The following is a 22,043-nucleotide window of genomic DNA, read 5'->3' as shown; positions in this document are numbered from 1 at the left end:
CACCATGGCAGTTTGCTTTCATGTACCTCCTCCTGCTTTTAGCAAGCTCTGGAAAGGCAGTTTGGTGACAAAGCAGTATCCAAGGGAAATGCTCCGGGTGAGTGTCATCAGCCATGAGCATGATCTGTCCAGTCCATGCTGTAGGTCAGAGGTTTCCAGTTGCCTTCGTGGAGATGCTAGAAAGCTCCTGCCTTCTTTGCACCACCGCTAACCTCTCCTCTCCTCTCCGCAGCTATCCCTGAAGTGCCGAGCTCCCGAAGTGTCCCAGTACATCTACCAGGCCTACGATGCCATCTTGAAAAACTAACAGGAGATCAGCCTGTGCCTCACCCTGCAGAAGGAGGGGGGAGAAAGGGGTCCCCAAATCCTCCTTCACCACTGGCGCGGGGAAAAGCACTCTTAACTGGAAGCAGCTGTATTCATGTGTAGGATTTCAGTCAAAGGCACTGATTAAACAAGGTAGCAATTAGTATCCACGTGCTAATGATGATAGGGAACAAAACCCCTTTGATATTTTTAGCGTCCATGGAGTTTGTAACCACTGCTTCAACTACTCTCACGTCCCCCTTCCCCTCACTCGTCCGTTCTCGTGGGCTTCTCCATTTTGTGCCAATGTTCAGTGTTTTCTAAATGGCTTTAGGCGTAGTTATGATTTTGTAAAATACCGCTCATTGAAAGAAAAAACAAAAAAAACCACACGTCGGCTCATTAAAAGAAGGCAAAAGTGTTGAAAACATACACTGCACTTTATTTTATATTTTTATACTTTTTTTTTTGAGTTTTTCTATTGTAATTGGCTTAAAGGGAAGGTGATTCCAAGAAAGTATTGGGAGCCCTGCAGGGACGTCAGGCTCTAGCAGGGTGAGCGTGGCCTCGGGGAACCAGGAACAGAGCCATCGCTTCGCTCCGTGGAGGCGGATGGAGCCCTAAAGAGAGGGGTATTTTTAATTACACTTGTGCTGGCAGACTCAGCTCTGCTTTTGATGGTGTGTTTTCACTCCAACCATCTCCCTGGCTCATAAGCTGCTGATCTGAGAAGCGAAGCTGCTCTTGCGTGGGGAGGAGCAAGGTTGATAATGGGACAGGAGCGGATGGAATGAAGGAAACGAGCCCCCTCCTAGAGCAGAAGGCTCTTGCCAGAGCTCCAGGTGTGCTCTCTGCATCCTTACCGATCTGCAGCCCCTCTTCTTGTTCTTTCCATGCCTGCTATGGCCAAACTGCCTTCTCAGCCGTCCCCTGAGCTGTGCCAGTTCCCCCAGTGCTGTGCTGATCCCCAGGGCTGCCAGTGGTAAATGTGGCGGTACCACTTTCCCGCCGGGGCTGTGGGCATCAGCCATGTGCCTGTGGAGAGGGGCTGCTGCTGGCGTGTCCTGGGGAGCGGGGTGGCTCTCCCTGTGCCCCTGCTGCACCCCAAACCCCTGGCTGTGGCACCGTGGGGGATGATTTGGGTTTGGTGGTGCTTGCACCCTGCCCAGGGACTTCAGGTCCCAGCTGGGCTGAGAGTCGAGCAGGTCGTGGAAGCGTTTCTTCCATTTGCAGCTTGGTGAATGGTAACGGGCCAGTTCCTGCTCTCACCCCCTGTCCCGAGCAGCCCCTGGTCCCTCATTTCCTACCCATCTTTAGGGCCAGGACCGTTTCCCTTTCCAGTTCATGCCCGTGGACTTGCCACATTGCAACCACTAAGTGCTGTGACAGCAGCAGTGAAAGCAAAGCTTCTTGCATGTCCTTGCTCCATCCATAGCTTGTCTTGCTTAAACCAAGCCACTAACCAGAGCAGCTTTGCCCTCCCCAGCATGCTTTGACACCACCTCCTCCCCAGCAAGCAAAGCTCTTCTGCATAGCAACCCCCATGTTGTCTTCTTAGATGCCACATTTAAAGTCAGTAAATGTTTTATGGTGGGAGATGGTTCATCAAGGCTTTGGCATTGGCTGCAATCATGAAGCCAGTGCTGGGAAAAGGTCACAGTGCCCTGAGAGAGACTTGAGCAGGGCACGGGAGCTGCGGGACCCCGAGGAAGGTGAGGTCTCTCTGTAGGAACCCCTGTGCTCTGGCTGGGGAAAAAGTAGGGCAGAGCTGGAGCAATCCATCCCTTGAGCCCTGCCCATGTGTGCTGGGAGGTAATTTGCCCCAGGAACTTGCAGGGGTCACCACAAAAATCATTAACAGAGCCATTAATGAAGCACTGGCGGCACTGAGTGTGATGCTGTGTTGGGGCAGGGGGAGATGGCAGAGGGTCAGGAGCAAACACTGAAGCCTCCCTCCACTAAACAGCTGGTGTAGCTTCGATGCAGGGAGGGGATGCTGAGCATCCCCTTCTCTCGCCAAATTCCTTCCCAGCTTTTCGGGCGTGTGGGTGTCTCTGTGCTGCAGGGCAGGGCCAGGGCCCGGTCGGTGGCATTTCACCCTCCTCTCCCACCATGCCGCTCGTTCGAGTGTTCGCGTAGTTGTGTTGCTCTTCAGGCTTTACCTGCCGTCTGTGTCAATAAACTCATTTCCATGACGCTGTGGCTGTGTGTGGCTCTGTGGGGCTGGGGAGGATCCGATTCCCCTGCTTCAGCCCCTGTCTGCTGGAGCAGGGCTGAAGGCTGGATTTGTTGGGCTGTTCACTTTCTGGGAGCCTTTAGTCTTCCTCTTTTCACCAGCCACTTCTCTTCTACACCAGAGGTGCCCCAAAACAGCTTCCAGGGCTTGCACGGTGAGCAGGTAGCAAGTATCCATGGTCCTCTGCCTCAGGCTGCTGCTCTCTTCTCTTCTTGAAGGGTGGCAGGAAAAGGGCCCTGGTTTGCAGGGGACACTGGTGCCTTGGCATGGACGGCCTCTGAGGAGCAGGAGGAAGATGGATGTTCCCATTTAGCCCATTCTGGGCCCCAGGTGGGCTGTGTGTAATGTGACCTTTCCTTGTGAGGAGATGATAAAGCCATATGAGTCGGTGATGCATTTGGATTGCTCTGGACCAGTGCTGGCATCTTGCAGAGAGCTTTACCCTTGCTTGTCCTGTCTCAGGCAGGATGGGTTTGGCTGCAAAACCTCCATACTGGGCCAGAGCCAAACTCAGGCAGCACCGAACTCAGCCCTCAAAGTGGCCAGAAATGCATCGACACAAGCAGAAGGTTTGGGAGGTGCTGCTCTCCCACAGAGCGAATCTCCTCCTCCCCTGCCCAGCTCTGGCTTAGCAGCACTTGGAGACTTGATAACATCCATGGTCTGAGGACCAGGGGTGGCAGGTACCGTATCAACCTTTGGTGCTCTGCCCAGGGTTGGTTTTGCTGTAGAAACTGGTATATGTGTCACGTATTAACAGTGACAGCTGGTCTGGTGTTACTGGTGTTGCTGTGATGTCCATTCATGCAGCCTTGGTGTGCCTGGGATGGGCTGCACACCCAGCCCCTGGGGATGGGATGGGATGGGATGGGATGGGATGGCCATTCCCCACTGTGGATCTGCTCACTCCATGGCAGAGCCTGGGGCAGCGTTTGGCCCAGCAGGAACAAATGCTGCTGTGAGATGCTCAGGGCTGGGCCATGTTGGCCGCTTCCCCCTTCATGTCTTGTGGCAAAGGGAAAGGTTTATCCCTCCTCTGGTTGTGCCAGGGGCTCCTTGGGGATAAATCAGTCTGTACTTGCTCATGCCCTGTGAACGGGGACACGCCAACCCCGAGCCCTGCTGTACTGTGCAGACTGTTTGCTTCAGTGACATCGTTAGCCTCTGGTGCTGGGAGCTCAGGGGACGCAGGTGATGCTCCAGGCTGGGAGCTGCTGTGGGGCTGGATGGTCCCCATGGCCTTCCCTGTTCCTGAGGCTTCAACTGTGGGGCAGGGACCTCCCAGGTTACTCCTTGCTGCTCTGGCTGCTGTGCCGGGAGGGCTCCCCAAAACCCCGGTGCTCCTGCCGACCTAGCACACGTCCTGCTCTGCACCAGTACCAGCATTGGGGGACAGCAGGTCCCCAAGCCCATGGTGCAGCATGGGGAGAGGCAAGGACTTGCCCAAGGATTTTGGAGGCTGTGGCGGAGAACACAAGAGCGCCTTGATGGATGATTTTAGGTTTGTGTCAGTTGCCTGTCGCTGAGGCTGGGATAAGCCTCCCAGCCAGTAGGAACGTGCCAGGATCCAGCCCCGCTCCCCTCCCCCTTGCCTCGTATATTAAATTTCACAAATAAAACTGCAAGTGAAAAGCATCTCAGAGGGAACTGCTAAAAATAGCCCCGAGGCTGGAGCCTGAATTGTGCAGCAGGGTTCACGTGCAGCCGCGATCCCTACCCTCTCCCAGAAATATTCCAGGGCTCAGGGCTGATTTATGGTGATGCAGGATAGGGGAGCTGTGGAAGAAGAATAGCATCTTGGGCTGGTAATAACCCCCAGGGACACTTAAATATTTCTCTAGCTGTGAGCATCAGGCAGCTCTGCAGGGAAATAAACTCCAAATTTCTGAAAGTCTGGGTGAAAAGTGAGACACAGAAAAGGGGTTTTGGCTCCCATTGCCTGGCATTGAGCTCAGCCCCAGCCTTGGTGCAGATGGCACAGAGACTGTCCCAGGTTTTGCCCACTGCCCTTGCCACTCCCCCTCCCCCCGCCTCGACTCTTGGGGCTGTGTCTGACATCCCCTTTTCCCCTAGGAAGGACATGGCAATGTGTTTCCACTTATACCCCTGCCTCACCATTGAGATGATGCTTTTCCCAGCCAAAGGTGTGTATGAGGCTGAGACAGCCTGGCCATGCCGTGGTGTTTGGGCTCAGCCAAGCCTGTGTCATCACAACCAGACCCATGGGGACACCCTGGTGTCCACTGGTGTCACGCTGAGGAGCAGAGAGGCACAGGGAGTCCATCACCAGCCTGTTGCTGGGACCTGGACCATGCTCCCCAGAGGTGCAACCACCATCTTCCTCACCATCCAGCATGCAGGTAAATGCTTGGTGTGGGGTGTCCCAAAAATGCAGATGCTGCAACAGAAATGTTCCTCCTTTGGTGGGACCCGGCACCACCCTGAACTGAGAGCACCCTTGGTGACAGCGGGCACAGAGATACCCCGGCCTGCCAGCTGGTCCGTGGGCTCAAACAGCAAGGGGGCAAAGGGATGTGCCCAAGAGCACACCAAGCAGCGGTGTCGGAGGAGGGAAAGGCTCCCTGGGAGGGGTCCTGCCATCCTCCCCCAAAAGGCTCTGGCCCTAGGGGGCTCCCACGGGGCGGGTATGAAGGCACAGGTGCTGGTTGGCACCGGGGAGGGAAGAGGTGACGGTGTTGCACCCAGCACACTGCAGGGGGGACATGGGAGGGTCTTTTCCTATCGGCACCTCCCCAGAGCCCCGGGAGAAGCTGGCGTCCCTCCTGGCTTCCTGCGGCTCGGTCTGGGCATTCCCTCCCTCTTTTCCCCGGCGCTGCCTGCATCCCTCCCAGGGCACCCTCTGCATCCCTCCCCGGGCATCCCCCGCATCCCTCCACGGGCGCTGCCTCCATTCCCCCCGGGCGCTGCCTGCCTCGCTGCCTGAGCACCGCCTGCCTCCATCCCCGGCCACCGCCTGCTTTCCCTCCGTGTCCTGCCCGGGCTTCGCCGCCCAGCAGCGGCCGCGCTCCCCGCCCGGCGCCCCCCGCCGCCGCCCGGCCCCTCGGTAGCGCCGCGGCGGGCGGGGGCCGGGCCGGGCCGGGCCGGGGCTCTGCAGCGGGGCCGCCCGCCCCGCACCGGGCTCGCCGCATGGCTCCGCCGCCCACCGGGGTGCTGCCGGCCCGGGCCGCCGCTGCAAGGTAGGAGGGGACCCCGATGGGGAGCGGGGGAACGGACGGGGGGTAAAGTTGCCAAGGCGGGGGGGTCGGGGCTGGGGGGTTCCCCAGCGAAAGTTGAGCGTCGGTTGCTCCTCGCTCCTCCCCGCGCCGCCGGCCTGGGGGTGCTTGTGTCCCCCTCGGTACCCGCCGACCTCCTCCAACCGCAGCATCCCCCCGCGGGCCGGTGCCGGGGATGCTGCGCTGCCGCCGCGGCGAGAGCATCCCCCGGGAGGGTCGGGGCGGGATGCGGGGTGCGGGCTGGGGGATGCTGCCACCCCCACCCCGCGGGATCGGGGTTTGTTCCTCCGGCTGCCCTCGGCGTCTCGGGGTGTGGGTGGCGATGGGGTGGCCAAGGTCGCGCCAGGGGCTGGGGCATCCTTGCTGGGAGCAGCCTGCGAGCCTCCACCCGGCCCTGCGACCAGCTGAGCTTGGCCTTGTGCTGGGCATGTGGGGCCCCCGGGCTGCTCCCTGCTCTGCTACCCCACCATGGGGCCGCTCTGGCTGCATCCCCGCTCTGCGCCTCAGTTTCCCACGGTGGCATGCTGGCGTGAGATGCTCGTGGGCTGGGAGCTGTCAGGTTGGCCTCTGACGCTTTGGGGTGTAAGTCCGCTTTCTGGGGCCCATGAGCCAGCTTGCCCCATGCATAGCCCTTGTGTGCCAGCCAGAAGTGGAACAGGCTTTTTTGGGGTGGAGGGGTTGCTCAGCCTGCTCCGCAGTTCAAGGCAGCCCCGCAGGTGCTGGGTCTCTGTCTGGGTCACTCCATCACCCTCCAGCCCCACAGGGGAGCTGGGGTTGCTTCTGTGAGGAGCAAGGTTTGTGGGGACAGTATTGTCCCTGCAGCAGAGTGTCCCCCCGGGACCTGCAATGACAGAGCTTTCTGCTGGTGGAGGAAGACCCCAGCAGGGCTGGTTTTGTGGGCTCCTGCACCCGCTGTTTCCCTGTATGTAGCTTGGAAATGCTCCTGCTGCCAGGGCTGGGGTGAGTGGGTCCCCAAGGCCAGTGAGCACCCGCGGGGACAGTCCCAGTGGCACAGTGTTCCATGTCCCCTGGCCCTGGGCACACACCGTCCCTGCTGTCCTCAGGGCTGGTCCCCAGCCTTTGTGTGAGGAGGGTGAGGGTGGTGTGAGCCATGAGCTTGGGAGACCACAGGGGACCTCAATGGCTGGGCTTTCCCCAGGGCAAATAACCTCCATCAAACAGGCAGGACAGGGCAGTTTGAACCTGCCACTTTCTACCACCTCAGGGACTGCTGCCCTGTGCTTTAAGGATGGTTTTCAGGGAAAACAGACCAAAGTATCTCAAATGGGTAAAAGCATCCACACTTTGGGATAAAGCACAAGCTTCTTTGCAGTGATGGGAGTGAGCAAAAATGGGACTTGGCCCCTCACCTTTGCTGTTTCCATCACAGCTCCTGGTCAGGAAGCAGGTGCCAGCAGGTGTTTGTGCTCCTTGGACTTGGGTTATCACACTGTGTGCCCCACACGCTTGGCCCTGCCCTGGGACCCCTCAGCTCGGCGTGTGTGCCAGCAGCTTGCAGGCTCACCCTGTCAGCTGGCTCGGAAATTAGCCTCCATCAAGTTAATTGCCAAACCGCTCAAAGCCTGAAATTAAACTTTAAAGCTGTCGCTCCCAGGCACAGAGCAATCCCCCCCTCACCCTCCCCACCCCAGCAAAAGGCAATTCTGTCTGTCTAAGCATAGGGAAGATGGATTTCCCAGATCAGGGTGGCACCAGGATGGAGCAGCTGGTGACAGTCCCCACAAGTGCAATAGGACAAGTCCCCAGCACGGCCCAGGATTCTGCTGCTGCTGAGCTGGGCAAAACCTTAAGCCACAGATGGTTCTTTTCCCAGAGGTTTCATTCCTCCTGTACCAAAAAGGCTGAATGTGCCCATGAGAACCTTCCTAGGACAAAGGTTACTTAAATCCTCGCTCTCTTTGGTAGGAGCCTCTAAGAGGACCCTGAGGTCTTGCAGTGCTGAGTCCCTGGCTGGGGACATCACCCAGCCCTGGGGGATGCTCCTGCTCCCAGAGGACAGACATAACCCTCTTCCATGGCTTCCTGCTTGGAAAAAAATATCACCTGAAGCAACAGCGAGGTCTGCCAGGGTGTCTCCAGGGTCTGACTGACTTCTCCTTGGCCTTGCAGTGACAGGCTGTCCCGGAGGGGAGATGCATTCTGAATGGGGCTGAGGCCCCCTGTGCGGGAATATGCAGCCTCGGCGCCAGGGGGGCAGCACCAGGGCAGCGGCCGGCGCGTGGCGGCATGGTGGCAACGTTCAAGATCGCCGTGCTGGGAGCCCAGGGCGTGGGCAAGAGTGCCATAGTCCGGCAGTTCCTCTACAACGAGTTCAGCGAGGTCTGCGTGCCCACCACGGCCCGCCGCGTCTACCTGCCTGCCGTCGTCATGAACGGCCACGTCCACGACCTGCAGATCATGGACTTTCCCCCCATCACCGCCTTCCCCGTCAACACCCTGCAGGTAGGGGTGCACCCAGCTCTGTGCCCGGGGACCCCCACATTGGGAGGTCTCAGGTGATGGGATGGTGGGGTTTCGCTGTACAACCCCGTGAGGTCCCAGCTCCTCCTCATCAGGGGATGTTTCTCCTTCTGCTGGTGCAAGGGATCACATCGTCATGGCCACCACCTGAGCTGGCCCAGGGTGAAGTGTATTTCGCAGCTTTTTCACCTAAAATGATGGCAAATGGAGGAAGGACAGCATCCCACTCTTGTCCAGCTGGGTGGTGGATCCCAGAGCACTGGGATCCAGTTCCATCGCTCTCAGAGCTGGGGCCAGCAAAGGGCTGGGGTAGTGCGGCCAGAGCATTCAGGTGAAAATGTGGCGTTCCTGGAGAGCCCCCAATGCACCCACTGCCTGAGCCAGGTGAAGCAAGGTTGCTTGTCCCCTCCTGGGGTGGCCATCACCTCCCAACACTGCCTGGGCTTGTCCCCGGGACACCGAGCCCACCAGCTCCTCTGCCAAAACAGCCCCAAAAGGCAGCAGGGGGGTTGGAAAGCCTTGCCACTGGTGCTGGCCACTTTGGGGGGCTCTAACTGGGGAAAGGAGGATTTTAAGCTCATGACATGGCCCCCATCTTAGGGACACAAGTTGTGCCACTGCTCCAGGGAAAGGAACTGTGGTCACAGCCATGCTGGGGGGCAATGCCACCAGTGGTAGCACCTTGGCAGGAGCTGGGCTCTCTTATATTTTTAATTCATATTATATTGCTTCCATGCCCAACAGAGACAGGGTTACAGGGCCCTTGTAGTGTTCCAGGTTTCCCCTGTGCCATCAGACAGGAGGAAAAGTGAGCACTCCGGAGGCGAGGAGGAGGTTTAAAAATTAATCGGCGTGTGCAGGGAATGAAAGGTCAGTGCGAGAGACAGCCCAAAATAGCAAAGGGTAATTTATTGACACAGCAGCCGACGCTAACATGCTCGATTAACTCCCTGCCTTGCTGTGCTCAAGAGGAGGCGGCTGGTGGGAACAGATGGAGGTTTCCAGGGTGGTCGGAGGGTTGGCTCCAAGGGGAAAGGAGAGGACTGTGGTGGGGGATGCGGCTCTGCCTGCTGGGAAGCATCGCTGGGCTCTGCTCCGTGCCCAGGAGCAGCATCTCTGTGGCGATGTCCTGCGAGAGGAGCCGGAGCTGGCGGCTCCCCAGCATCCTGGTCCTGCACGTGTCCAGGCAGGATGCAGAGCACGAGCCTCCTCCAGCCCCGAGCATCCCGGGAAACCTGCCCTGCACAAGGAAAACCATCCCAACGTCACAGCGCCGGAGCGTGCTGCACCCCGGTGTGGTGGAATAGCTGCAAACTCTTAACCTCCCAGGTGTATCAGGACTCGGAGTAACCTGGGACGCTGCGACTTCATCCGCCTGCAGCTCTGACACTGAGGAGCTGCACAGCATCTCCTCCCTGCGGCGAGGGACTGTGTCGTGCTGCTCCCTCCCAGCTCCTTCCCGTGCTGTGGGCTGCAATGGACACCACCCTGCGCCCTAAAACTTCCCTTTTCCCCCTTTTCTTCAGTCCTACATCTTCCCGTTTTGCCTCATTCTGATGATGAACTCAGAAAGGGCTGATTCACGGTGCTGAAGAGGTTTGCTCAGGGAGAAGTGATTCCTTTCCTCCCTGGTGCATCGTTCTCTCCAGCCGCACTCAGGGTTCGCAGTGCTGCCTGCCATGGGCTGTGATTCCTGGTGTCACTGCAGCTGCGACACCACTGCTGGGGGTGGGAAATGGCCTGAATTGGGGCAGATTTTCACTCCTATAGCATGGAAAAAAATACTGTTATTCCTGGAAACCCAAAGCTTTCCTAACAACAAGTCTTTCTTACAGGTCTGAATTTTGGCTGTGGACAGGCCACGCTCAACTTCCTCTGCCACAGCCCCTGATCTCCCCCTCGCATACCCCACTCCCGAGCAGCCACAGCTCCCCTCCTGTCCCCATGTCCCCTCCAAAGAGCCCTGCTGTCACCTTCCACCTCTGATCCATGGGGCTGCTGGTCCATCACCCTCAGCAATTAGGGTCAGGGCCAGGCTGAGCCCCATTCAGCCCCCAACACCCTCCTCATCCACCCTGCCCAAAACGCAGGGTGCCTCACTAATTAACACACCCAATTAGCACCTCTGGGGGTGAAGCTTTTACATCCAGGGCAGGCTGAAACCTGGAATTGGGGCTGAGAAATCCCATTATCTCTCCTCTGGGTTAATGAGGGGGATAAGGGATCTCCAGAGATGTGAGGGTGGCTGAAGGGGCACAGGGGGCAGATGCAGCTGTTGCAGGGATGGGTCCGGTGAGCTGGGTGCTGGGTTTCAGGGCTGGGGGGGTGCAGCCCCCTCACTACCTCCCAGGACAGCAGCCTTCTTGGTGTGCCCAGCCCCACAGCAATGCGGGGCATCCCCTGGGCACGGCACCGGGGCTGAGCCAGGATTGATCCCTCTCTGCACCTTGCAGGAGTGGGCGGACGTGTGTTGCAGGGGGCTCCGGAGCGTCCATGCCTACATCCTGGTCTATGACATCTGTTGCTTTGACAGCTTCGAGTACATCAAAACCATCCGCCAGCAGATCCTGGAAACAAGGTAGGGACCTGCTTTGCCGAGGGGGGCATCCCCACAGGGCTCCACATGGGTGGCAGAGCTCGATCTGGTGCTCCCTGGCTCTTGGCAGCAGAGAAGGGGCTGATAAAGATGGGGACAGACTTTTCAGCAGGGCCTGTTACAACAAGGACAAGGGATAATGGTTTTAAACTGAAAGAGGAGACATCCAAGTTAAACATGAGGAAGAAATTGTTGTCCCTGAGGGTGGTGAGAGCCTGGCCCAGGTTGCCCAGAGAGGTGGTGGATGAACCATCCCTGGAGACATCCCAGGCCAGGCTGGACGGGGCTCTGAGCAACCTGAGCTGGTGAAGATGTCCCTGCTCATGGCAGGGGTGGCACTGGGTGACCTTAGGAAGTCCTTTCCAACTCAAACTATTCTATGATTCTATGAGATATTAGAGACTGGAACAAAGCCCCTTTGCAGGACTGGGAGCCCAAAAGCAAAAGTAAACCTGGACCCGAAGGCAGAAGGAGCAGGATGCTGGGCAGGTATCTCCTGCAGGTGAGAGCAGCCATCCCTGTGTCTGGCACGGTGGGTGGCTGGCCACAAAGAGGGACAAGGGACAGGCCAAGAGGAGATATGTGACTCCCATTAAGCCAAAGCCAAGAGCCAGTTTGGGACAGATTGGGGTCCGCGGGCTGGTTGGTCATCACTCTGTGCCCCATCCCCTTCTGTCCTCCCTCATCACCTGCCCTCCCCAGGGTCATTGGCACTTCGGAGACGCCCATCATCATCGTGGGCAACAAGCGGGACCTGCAGCGGGGCCGGGTGATCCCGCGCTGGAACGTCTCCAACCTGGTGAAGAAGACGTGGAAGTGCGGCTACATCGAGTGCTCGGCCAAGTACAACTGGCACATCCTCCTGCTATTCAGCGAGCTCCTCAAGAGTGTGGGCTGCGCCCGCTGCAAGCACGTCCACACCACCATCCGCTTCCAGGGGGCCCTGCGCAGGAACCGATGCACCATCATGTGAGCCCCCCTGCCCCAACGGACCATCCCCACACCCTGTCCTGGGGAACCGCAGCTCCCCGGCCAGCACTGGTGTCCCTACTCGCCAAGAGGGTGATGCTGCGGCTGAGGCTGTGCCAAAGGCACCTCAGGGTTTGCTTCCCAACTGGTGCTGGCACCCTGCGGTGACATTTGGGGACAGTGCACCTTGGGTGGTGCAGGGCAGGGTGATGAAGTGGTCACTGGTGACCTGGAGGTAGTGAGGGGTGAGGGAGGACTCAGCTGAACCCCCAGCCCTCCCTGAGCGTCTGGCGCTTGTGGCCAAAGCTGTCCCGGAGGGTTTGTGTCTCTGCTGTGCCTGAATCGCCACGTGGCACCGGGGAGTGGAGGAGACACCCCAGACAGTGCCCAGAGCTTGGCTGTCGGCTCCATCCTCGCCAGCTCCTGCTCCAGCATTGCAGGGGCAATTCTTGCTGCTGCCATCTCCTGTCCCTGGAAGGAAATTGCCCAGCGCCTGTGGCCCGATGCGATTGATGTGGCTCCATCCCCAGGGTAGGGCAGAGATAAAAGTTCAGTTTTCTTCCCTACGTCGCTGGGATTTCTCCCCTCGGAGGGCAGAGCAGCCTTCAGCAAGAGGCCAGCTTACACGGGCTCTCTTCTGGTTTGGTTGGGTTGGATTTCCAGGTAGAATTTCTGGATGAAAGCAAGAAAGGGGGGGAAAAAAAATAAATCAAGCCCCCAACCTGCCCCTTACATCCTCCTGGAGTGCCGAGTGCTGCTTACCCAGGGCTTCGAGTTCCCTGTCTGCTCCGGTGCAGCCAAGGAAGGCTCCTCCTCCCCACCAGCCTGTCGAACACCAAAAAATCCCCAGACGCTCCTTGCCGGGCAGGTCACCCCTCCGCTACCTCGCATCCCGGGCTCTGTGGGTGACCGGCTTTGCACAGCTCCGACTCAAACCCCCGGCGTCCCCCGGGCAGGCAGGCAGCGCCCCCGTGCCATCGCAACCGCCAGCGGTGCCGCGAGGTGGGTCTGACCCACGCTGGGCTGCCCCACGGCCAGGCTCGCCTCCATCCCCAGGAGACAGCAGCAGTGCCAAGGCAGCCTCCAAAGCAATAGGGAGCTGGAGTTGCATTTCCAGTTGCATTTCCTTTTTTCTTTTTTTTTTCCTCTGTGCACATCCCTAATAGCAAAGTGAGTCCCCCCCCATCCTTTTTTGTCTTTTTTAATCTTTCCGCTTGTTTCTAAACCAGACTTGCAGCTCACCTGTGTCTTGTCCTGCGGGGTGGGTGGCAAAGCGCAGCCTGCGTTAGGAAATGGTATCGGGCTGGTGATGGGTGAGCAGAGGAGACGGAGGGAGTCTTGGTTCCTCCTTCTTGGCTGCTCCCTGTGAGACATGGGCAAACACCATCCTCGCCCCCCGAGGCAGGATCTGAGGCTGGTCCATCCCCCAGAGAAACCATCTCAGCGATTTCTGGGCTGCAGGGATTCAGTAGTAAAGTAAGGGGTGCCAGTCCCATCTCTCCCCCCAAGGCCGGGTTTCCATCCGACAGAAGCTCTCGGGAACACTTTCTATCAGGTGCAGGTCCAGCTGAGCTCCATCTGGGAACATTTCACCGCCCCGTCACTGGGGCCATGCGCTGGCCTGCAGTCCCAATGCCACAGGGCTTGTGGGGGCGTCAACCTCACTCCTCCTTTTCCACCCCCAGCAGCCCCTTCGGGAATGAAACCCCATTCCCCTTGCTCACCCCCTAAAATTTTTTAAAAGGGAAAAAAAAAAAAGGAGAGAAAAGGCAATGGAGGGACACAGGTGTGTCTCAGAGCCCTGGCAGCAGCACCCACCACCATCCCTCGCCTTCACGGCAAACCTACCACCCTCCCACTCCAGCCTCATCTTGTGAGGATTTATTAACATGTGTAAGTCCACGTTATTGGTCTCTGGCTAGCTTTCTCCCTCCAAATTGTTTGAGAAGGAAAAACCTTGGTAAATGCTAATAATAAAGCATTTATGAAGTGCTTCGACGTACACATATCAACGACTTAGCCAATACATTGTTTGTGATAACCCTGTAGCCTACAGTTTATAGCACAATTAGTTACAGGTTTTTATAGCATCTATTTAGTATTTTGAAAAAAAAAAAAAAGGTTATAAATATAATTGTTATATTCTATTCTACTTTATAGACAGAGAAAGTTATATTAGTAATAATAACTCTCACTGCTTCGACAGCATTTCCCAGCTCCCGAAAAAAAGAGGGCTACAAAGAGCTACTTTCCCAAGAGCCCAGGAAGGGGCAGGTGGTGGCACCCACTGGGTGCAGTAGGGGAAACTGAGGCAGGGAGGTCCGGTGTGTGGCCGGGCTGGCGGGGATCAGAGCAGCCAGGAGCACAGCAGCAGCCTCAAGCAACCCACACCTTGCCCCTACTCATACCCTTACTACACAGTGCTACTACTCACCCAATGCCACCCTGGTCCTGCTAAAAAAGAATGTGTTCCTGAGCTTGGGAGAGGCTGAGGATGTCCTGACTGCTGTCCCCAGGGCAGTGCTGGGTTCCTGCCCCCATGTGCATGGTGCCACAGGAGGTGATGCCTGGGTTGGGTCCAGCCCTGGCAAGGATGCTTCCGTCTCCTCCTCCTCCTCCTGCCCCGATGAGCGTCCCGGTTGCCTGGACTTGGCTTTCCTTTCTCCCCCGGACTTCTTGTCAGAGATTCCTGAGGTGTGTACACAGCCTGTAATGCCCTGCACCCCCTTCTTTGAAATCAAATTAAAAATCAGGTCTGTCCCCCTTGTTCTGTACCCGCCTGGCTGCTCTTTGCCCGTGGTGCCGGATTGCTCACCGCCCCACTGCCGCTCTCACAGTGGGAGGCAATGGGTTGAGTTGGGGGAGTTTGTTTCTTCCCTGCAAAATGAGTGTTTTTACAAGCAGGTTTTGCATCTCTGGGGCCCTGGCGCTCACCCTTGCTGCTCCTCTGCAGGGCTGTGGGTCTGGCTTCATCCTCTCTCGGACAATGGAGCGCGTCTGGTCCCCGCGGGACTCTTGCAGGGATGTTTGCTGAGCACACAGACAGCAGACTGGCAGCGCCAAGTCCCTTCACCAACCATCACCCCCCAGGAGGATTATCCTATCCCACATCCAACCCACACAGAAATGATTCTGAAACAGAGGAGCTTTGGTACATCTCTATTGCATAAACAATATTGCCAGGTCCATGGCTGCAGGCCTTGGTGACAGCCATCACCCTGACCATTGCCACCAAGGTGACCACCTACCCCACCCAGGTGTCCCACCTCTGGCCATAAAGAAGCCCGTGGGGCTCAGTAAGTGTCACCTCCGGTATATCCCCTGACCTGAGTGACTCAACACTCATCAAGGCTTTGGTGCTGTAAGACACATAGATCATTAGTCCCATTATACAGATCGGGAAGATCAAGGTACAAGATGTTTTGCACACTTGGATGTCAGGTAGGGGTCAGCCGCAACCCCTCTTCCCTGCAGAAAGTGCCCCATTCTCTTGATTTGGGTCTGGATTTTTCCACCCAAATCAGTATGAGAATGCCTGTTTAGGAAGACAATTACCAGTCCAAAAAATAATACCTCTGGAAAGGTGATACAGCTCTGAAGAGCAAGGGGGGACTCCCAGGTCACCCAGGAGCAAATCCATCACGCTGACCACAGGCACCACAGCTCCGGCTTCAGCATCGCTCCCACCTTCAGACAAGTGAGGGGTCCGTCCCTGCTGAAACTGGGGATGGGGGTCAGACCCACGCCTCCTCATCATCCTCGGTCAGCCAGGCGCCGCTGTCGGCCGGTGAGTCCTTGGCCCCAGGGTGCACACGGCCAGGCTGGGGATGCCGGGAGGGTCGTGGAGGGCAATGCTGGCCACGGTGGATGGCAGGGCGAGGGATGCGTGAGGGGCTCTTGCCCGGTCTGTGGTCCCGCCGGGGACGTGCCTTGGGCCGCAGCTTCAGCTTGTAGATGGATGGCACACGCTCGGGTTTCTTCAGGCACCGCCGGGGCTTGGGGACATTGCTGGCCCTGGCTCCCCGTGGGGTCTGACCCCTCACTCCAGACCCCTCAGCCTCCCCCCCGACTAGGGGGGCAGTGGGCTGCGGGACGGTTTGTGGGGGTGTTTTGGGGACCCAGCTGCCCAGCCCCACAGGGCGCAGGGGCTGCCGCCCACGGGAGAGCTCCTCCACCACCTTGCTGTAGCCAGGGGGCTGCATATGGCCACAGCACCCCTGGAGCCTCTCGCATCCCCCACCGGGGCCACAGGCTCCCCCTGGTTTGTCTGCTGGCCCCTTGGAGCCACCGGCACCCCCAGTCTGTGGGCTGGTGGCCGGGTGGGATCTCTGTGTCCCCTGGGGACCCCTCTCAGCATCACAGCCCTTGCACCCATTTGCAAAATGGGCCAGAGGGGTGGGGGCCCGGCCTATAGCTGAGCTGGCTTTGGTGGGGGGTTTAATGCTGCTGTTCTGTTTCAGAGGCTGGCTGGAGGAATTTTGGGGTGAGGGCGGCTGGCTGCAGCCAAGGGCTCCCTGTCTCCCTTCCCATGGGCTTTTCCAGCTCTGTGAGTCTCCCCGGGAATCTCGGTGCAGGGAGGGGGCACAGACCTTGATGGGGCTGGGGGCATGGGGTGTTGCTGCAGCAGGCACCTCCCTGTCCTGTGGTTTGGTAGCCACCACCGACAATTTTTCTCCTTGCTGGGTGCTTTTTGGAGGTGTGGAGGTCAGCCGGCTGCTGGGTGCTGGGGACCTTCCCCGTGTCAATGCCATGGGGGTTTTCCCTGGGGTGCTCCCACACAGCACCTTGGGGACCCCAACACCGTCCTGTGTGCGAGGGACCAGCCGGGAAGGGGTGGGTGCCCGGCACATCACCCTACAGCTGGGGGAGCTGGGTCGAGTGGGTGACATGGATGGTGGTGGCTGCCTCCCTGAAAAGGTGGCCAGGGGCTCCTGTGTCCTGCAAGGAGAGAGAACAGAGAGAGGCCGGGGAGCTGCTGTGTGCCCCCTCCATCCTGCCTGGTGCTGAGCAGCTCTGGAAGGGAGGGGAAAACATTCAGGGATGGGAGATAAACTGCTATAAAACTTGTGACACAAAGCATCTCTGCACTGCTTACCTGCTCAAAGGGACCCTCCGGGGCTGTGCTGACTCCCGGCGAGGGCTGTCAGCCAGTGAGGGGGTGGCAGGGGAGCGGGGGCCAGAGGGGGCACGGGACCCCCAGGTGACAGGAGGCAGGGGGCTCTGCGAGCGGCTGACCAGCAGTCGGGGCTGGGGTTGGCCACAGGTCTGTGGGGCTGAGCAGAGACGGATCTCGTGTTGCACTTGCTGCTGGGTGCTCTTGCTTTTCCAGGCTTGTTTATGAGCTGCGGGGAAAATGGGGTGAATCAGCACCCCTATTCATTGCACCCAGCCCGGCGTGCAGCCCACCCAGCCGACGCTCAGCATCCAGCCCCCCGGGGATGCTGGTGCAAACCTGCGCTCCCTGCAAACGGACTTTTGGGGTCTGGCTCCTTCCAAAAGTCTGTCGTGACCTCTAGTGGCCACCAAAGCCAAAGAGACTCCCCAAATCCAGACATTTCCCAGCAAAGCAACAAGGCGTCGCATTAAGGAAGCCTCCCACACCTGCAAACACCCCCAAAAGTACTGAGACCCAGGAGGGACATCCCCCCCAACCCCAGCCATGTGGCAGAGCCACGGGGTTTGGGGACACAGGGACTCACAGAGTGAGGTGCAGCGACACGGGTCGTGCTTGTCCAGGTAGTGCTCCAGCGTGTCCCAGCCGCCCCCGACCCGCACCATGATGTGCTCTCGCAGGATCTGCGTGGGATGCTGTGAGCTGTAAGAGCTGCACCCATAGGATACCCCCCTTCCTCACTTATTTTAAAGCTGAGCAAGCCACAGGCTTGCTCTAAGTGCCACCAGGTCTCTCAAAGGACATCTTCGTCTGCAGCTCAGTGCCACCGAGGCAGGGAGGGTCTCAGCTCTTGCCGCTGTCCCGATGGGCACATTTCGTCACCCCAAGGAGGGCAGGGAGCCTTTTGGGAAGACGCCTCTCCACCATGTTGTGCTGAGCCCAGGAAGGCCAGGCTTAGGGACAGATCCAGGCAGAGACAGAGCATCCCTATGCTCCCATTGCAGCATAAGGCCTGGCTCTGGTTTGGCGTGGGACAGCAGGCTTTGTCCCGTACGTGTGGGTGGTTACATCCATGCAAACATGTACCACAGGGCTGAGCTTCCCTGCTTGGGGGATAATGGTCAAAAAACCCACATTGGCCCCATTTTGGGAGCTGGATTATGGAAGAGGCTTCATGGGACCAGAGTGGGATTCCTGGTGCCTGTGACCCAAAAGCACCAGGGGAAGCAGACTCACCCGGACAAAGATGAGAGTGTCGGAGTCTCCCACGCGGTACTTCCCTTCCGCTATCTTGATCATGGGGAACTGGATGGGGCAGGTACAGCGGCTCACCAGGTGCTGGACCTGCAGGCAGCAGGGATGGGTCCTCACCAGGGTTCCTGGGAAGGCTCCTGGGGCAGCCTTCCCCACCTTCATCCCCATCTTCATTCCCATCCCACTCCGTGCCCATTCATACCATCTGGTCGAGGTTGTGGAGGTCCCGTGGTTTTCGGGGGGGCCGAGACAGGGGAGTGTCTGCGGGTGGCAGGTCCAGCTCCTGGCGGATCTCCTCCTCGATCTCCTCCTCCATCTGCACGAGGGTCGGGGCGCGCATGCCAAAGCGGGCGGCACGGCGTGCCAGCTCCAGCATGCACAGCACAAAGTTCTTCTCATTCTTCCTCAGTACCAGGTCCTCCGTCTCGAACATCAGAACGTCTGGGGCAGCACAGGGGTGGACTGAGCCAGAGTGGACACATGGGGACAAAGGGGACGGGGGGCACAGGTGGCGTCAAAACCCGCCTGAAGGGATGCTATTCCCGGAGCTATCCTGATAGAAATATGGCTGGGTCCAGCAAGGGTCGGGATAAATTCATGGAAGAAGAACCTTTCCCTTGAGCATCTACCAGTAAAGGCACTATGGCTGTTTCATGGCATCCCAAATCACAAACTTCAGCAGCTGGACGCACTGAGGATGTCACTCCATGCCCATGCTCTTCTTGGGCGCATGTCAGTGGTGGGGACATGGTGACAGACCCCTTGCTCAGAGCCAAGACCTCTCCCGGTGCCCCTACAGCCAAGACGGTGCTGTGCATGGCCATGCTGCAGCGTGTACCCTTTCCATTTCCATCCCCCCCAGTGCATATTTCCACCCGAGCAAGCACACCCACCACATGCCAGCGCCCTGCAAAGCTGCTGCCAAGCCCAGAGGAGCTTGTGCAAGAAATCCCAGCTCAGGGGGTGCATGCACAGTGCTGCCCAACACTGGGGTGGCATTGAATTTGGGGGACACAAGGGAAAGAACCTGGGGTGATGTCTGGAGCAGCTGAAGGGGAATTGCACATGGGGACACAAGGCAGCTGGAGCTCAGTGTCTTACCTTTAATATCCATCTCCTTCCTGCACCACTGGATGAAGTTGGAGACGTTGTCCCTGGCCTGGAAGGTGCCTGGCTGTGCTGCCGGGTTGCAGGTGACACCGGCAGCGGGCAGGTGGAGGTGACAGGCCACGTTGGGGCAGGCACGGGCGAACTCCCCAGCTTCGTGGGTGACGTTGTTGGCATGGGAGCAGAGCACGGCCCCTGTCTCCAGCACCTCCATGAAGGTGCCCACCTCAATGTCCAGGCCATACAGCTCCTTCAGCCACTCGGCCAAGTCCTCCTTCATGGCGTAGAGGTACTGCTCGCTGGACCCATAGGGACGGATGCTCCGCACGGTGGCACACGGTGTCCCCCACATTTTGCCATAAGACTGGGAGGAGATGGAGGAAAAGGGGTGATGGGGACATGGGTGATGGGGTCATGGGGAGTTGCCCCAGGTCGTGTCCCCAGCCCAACCCCCCATCAGCCACACTCACCCGGTGCCACTTGCTCTCTGCCACCCAGGACAGTGACACCAGTGACACTGTCCCAGCACTGGAGCCCTTCTCAGTTGAAAAGGAAATCACCCTCCTGGGCAGTGGGTGTTTTGTTTCCTTCCCAAGTGCTGTTCCCTTCTCCTTGGTGACAAGGGACCGGCTGCAAACACTCCCCATTAACCCTTCAGGGCCCGTTCCACTGCCCACAGCCCTGTTCCTCCTGCCCCATCCCCTCCGAGTGGGTTTTCCCCCAAGGTCCCTGCCTCTGAGGAGGGCGAGGTTAAGAGAGCAGCTCTTCAGCATCCCGAATTGTTCACAACCCCAAAAGAGGGGGAATTTGTCCCCTCCCCACCATCCCTGCACCCAGCTCCATCACAGCTGGGTTGACACGGGGACCCTACAAGATGCATCTTCAGGGCTTGATACAACTGAATTCATAGCCCTGGTGCAGCCAGAGGAGTCTTGTCACCTCCAAAGATTGGGGCCAGAGGGGCAAGGACCCCCTCCTTGGGATCTCCTTTTGCTGGAGCACTCGTACCACCCCTTGGTGGGAGCTGGGAAGCCCTACAACATGCAACGTGCCAGGGCTCAGCCTGCAAATCACAGTGCAAATCTATCAGTCCTCTCCCCAAAACCTCCTTCCGGATAGAAACAAAACAAAAACAAAACCACAAGGGTATTTTATTTGCATACCTGCCTTTTTCTCTGCACTGTGCTCCCTTGCAAACTTCTTCACGAATTGCCCGTGACAGCGACGTCTTCAGCAAAAGGCGAGCTCCTCCATGGATGGCGTCACTCCAGGAGCTGGGGCTTTAAGCAAATAACTACAGGGGTGAGTGGGCACTGCTGGGAATGTTGGGGACTCCCTCCTAAGCCAGGCCTTGCAGAGCTGCCCCAGCACCCAGGTACTTCCGCAAAACCCAAATCTACCAGGGATGTTCTCACCCCTTGGGAGCGAAATGGCGCCTCTCATGAGCTGGGGGTGCTTCTTGCGGTGTCAGGGGACCCTGTCACCTCCCTGGTGCCAGCTGCTGATGCCAGTTGGATCAACCGGTGTCAGTTTGGGGGAGGAAAGGCAAGAATCCCAGCAATTCCGCAGGCTGGCTGGAGGAGTCTGCGTCTGGTGTGTCCTGCTGGGGAGCCCAGCAGGAGAAAAGGACCCTTGTGACACAGGATTTTCAGCCAGGGTATCCAGTGAGACTGATTGCATGGCTCAGGGTGTGGATTCATCTTCCCTGGACCCCCCCAGACGTGTGGGGTGCGGGCAATGCGGAACAGTCATCCCATCTCTGCCAGCAACACTGTGCTCAGCCCCAGCCCTGGTGGCACCACTTGTGACCCCCAGGCATCCCCACAGCACACAGTCCTAGCAAACACACTGTGGCAAGCAAGGGAGGAAAAGAAAAACCCCAAAACGGGAGAGGATTTGAGGCTGTCCTGTTCTCAGCCTCCGGTCCCACAGCAGAAGGGATGCCTGGCTCCCTCCTAAGGGGACACAAATGGGGACAATGATCTGCTGCTTCTCTGCAGAACTGCAGGTGTGGAGTAGCCCTGGGGTGCAGATGGACCCGTGAATCCTCCTGTCTCCAAAAAGCAGTACATGGAGCAGAAGTCAGGCTGCTCCTCTGACCCTTCTCGAAGGCCAGAGCAGATGTCTTGACAGCAACACTTCATCCAGCACCAGCCTTCTGCATCCGTGTCCCACCACGCTGCAGAGCCCACAGCTAGCAGCAGCCAAAGGGCTGGTGAGACGCAGCCGGAGGCAGGACCAATCTCTACAAACATTGCGACACCACACACACCAGCCAGCGGGTCCTTCCCCTGCAGGAAAAACACCCCGGCGTGTCACGGCATGAAGAGAAGCAAACAGGAGCAGCAGGGAAGGTTCCAGGGTGCTCCCCGTCCCGCTGGAGGTAAGGACCTGCCTTCACACACCACGATGGGCTGGAGCGAAGGTGGAGACCTGGAGGAAGCCCATCAGCATTAATTCATCCTCCACACTAGGAAAAAAACCCATTAACACATCCCAATGTGTGGAGAAATTCTCAGTAATTTGGGATGAAGCAAGGAAGAGCATTTCCATGTTTTCTTCACCATCAGCATCATCACCATCAGCAAGTTTGCAGTGGGATCTATCTCCCTGGTTTGATCCAGCAAGCATGAAAGCTGCGGCCACATCCAGCAATGCTCACTCCAGCCTCAAACACACACATGCATCTTAACTACAGCCCTTTCAAGAAACAGGAGATTGACTTGAAAAAAAAATACAAAAGCATGA

General features: G+C 58.2%; 3 protein-coding genes across 11 annotated transcripts in view; 2 read left to right on the top strand and 1 right to left on the bottom strand.

Moving 5' to 3' along the window:
* AP2B1 (adaptor related protein complex 2 subunit beta 1) overlaps positions 1 to 2,501 on the top strand; it is a 74,603-nt gene extending 72,102 nt beyond the window's left edge. For all 6 annotated transcript variants that reach the window (XM_071817057.1, XM_065852910.2, XM_065852909.2 and 3 more), the window contains one exon: positions 233 to 2,501. In XM_071817057.1, the coding sequence (XP_071673158.1) occupies positions 233 to 307 (75 nt within the window). In that variant the 3' untranslated portion in view covers positions 308 to 2,501. The remainder of the gene's footprint in view (positions 1 to 232) is intronic.
* A 2,760-nt stretch (positions 2,502 to 5,261) lies between these two features.
* On the top strand, positions 5,262 to 14,595 carry RASL10B (RAS like family 10 member B). Of its 2 annotated transcripts, XM_065853355.2 has the most exons (5): positions 5,262 to 5,739; positions 7,906 to 8,238; positions 10,710 to 10,834; positions 11,277 to 11,354; positions 11,555 to 14,595. In XM_065853355.2, exons 2-5 carry the CDS (start codon positions 8,023 to 8,025, stop codon positions 11,823 to 11,825), a joined length of 690 nt encoding a protein of 229 aa, XP_065709427.1. In that variant the 5' UTR covers positions 5,262 to 5,739; positions 7,906 to 8,022; the 3' UTR covers positions 11,826 to 14,595. The 2 variants fall into 2 exon arrangements, with proteins under 2 accessions (XP_065709427.1, XP_065709428.1); XM_065853356.2 differs by lacking the exon at positions 11,277 to 11,354 and having other exon boundaries at positions 5,582 to 5,739.
* GAS2L2 (growth arrest specific 2 like 2) lies at positions 14,424 to 21,951 on the bottom strand. Of its 3 annotated transcripts, none has more exons than XM_071816816.1 (9): positions 20,459 to 21,951; positions 19,290 to 19,659; positions 18,391 to 18,629; positions 18,171 to 18,278; positions 17,521 to 17,617; positions 16,917 to 17,163; positions 15,395 to 16,759; positions 14,756 to 15,180; positions 14,445 to 14,510 (listed from the first exon to the last, which is right to left on the bottom strand). In XM_071816816.1, exons 2-7 carry the CDS (start codon positions 19,645 to 19,647, stop codon positions 15,556 to 15,558), a joined length of 2,253 nt encoding a protein of 750 aa, XP_071672917.1. In that variant the 5' UTR covers positions 19,648 to 19,659; positions 20,459 to 21,951; the 3' UTR covers positions 14,445 to 14,510; positions 14,756 to 15,180; positions 15,395 to 15,555. The 3 variants fall into 3 exon arrangements, with proteins under 3 accessions (XP_065709530.2, XP_071672917.1, XP_071672916.1); XM_071816815.1 differs by lacking the exon at positions 20,459 to 21,951 and adding an exon at positions 19,766 to 20,423; XM_065853458.2 differs by lacking the exons at positions 14,756 to 15,180; positions 20,459 to 21,951 and adding an exon at positions 19,766 to 20,423 and having other exon boundaries at positions 14,424 to 14,510.
* Positions 21,952 to 22,043: the final 92 nt, after the last annotated feature.

This window comes from Patagioenas fasciata, chromosome 19, assembly GCF_037038585.1.
Source record: "Patagioenas fasciata isolate bPatFas1 chromosome 19, bPatFas1.hap1, whole genome shotgun sequence".
Classification (NCBI taxonomy): domain Eukaryota; kingdom Metazoa; phylum Chordata; class Aves; order Columbiformes; family Columbidae; genus Patagioenas; species Patagioenas fasciata.
This window is presented reverse-complemented; position numbering and strand designations above follow the sequence as displayed.

Excerpts from the sequence above, each read along its gene's own strand:
- RASL10B (XM_065853355.2), top strand. The coding sequence starts at position 8,023 with ATGGTGGCAACGTTCAAGATCGCCGTGCTGGGAGCCCAGGGCGTGGGC. Across the intron at positions 8,239-10,709 it reads TCCCCGTCAACACCCTGCAG|GAGTGGGCGGACGTGTGTTG; the intron begins GTAGGGGTGCAC and ends TGCACCTTGCAG. Across the intron at positions 10,835-11,276 it reads CAGCAGATCCTGGAAACAAG|GACTGGGAGCCCAAAAGCAA; the intron begins GTAGGGACCTGC and ends GCCCCTTTGCAG.
- GAS2L2 (XM_065853458.2), bottom strand. The coding sequence starts at position 20,068 with ATGCTGAAGAGCTGCTCTCTTAACCTCGCCCTCCTCAGAGGCAGGGAC. Across the intron at positions 19,660-19,765 it reads CAGAGAGCAAGTGGCACCGG|TCTTATGGCAAAATGTGGGG; the intron begins GTGAGTGTGGCT and ends ATCTCCTCCCAG. Across the intron at positions 17,164-17,520 it reads GTGTCGCTGCACCTCACTCT|CTCATAAACAAGCCTGGAAA; the intron begins GTGAGTCCCTGT and ends TTTTCCCCGCAG.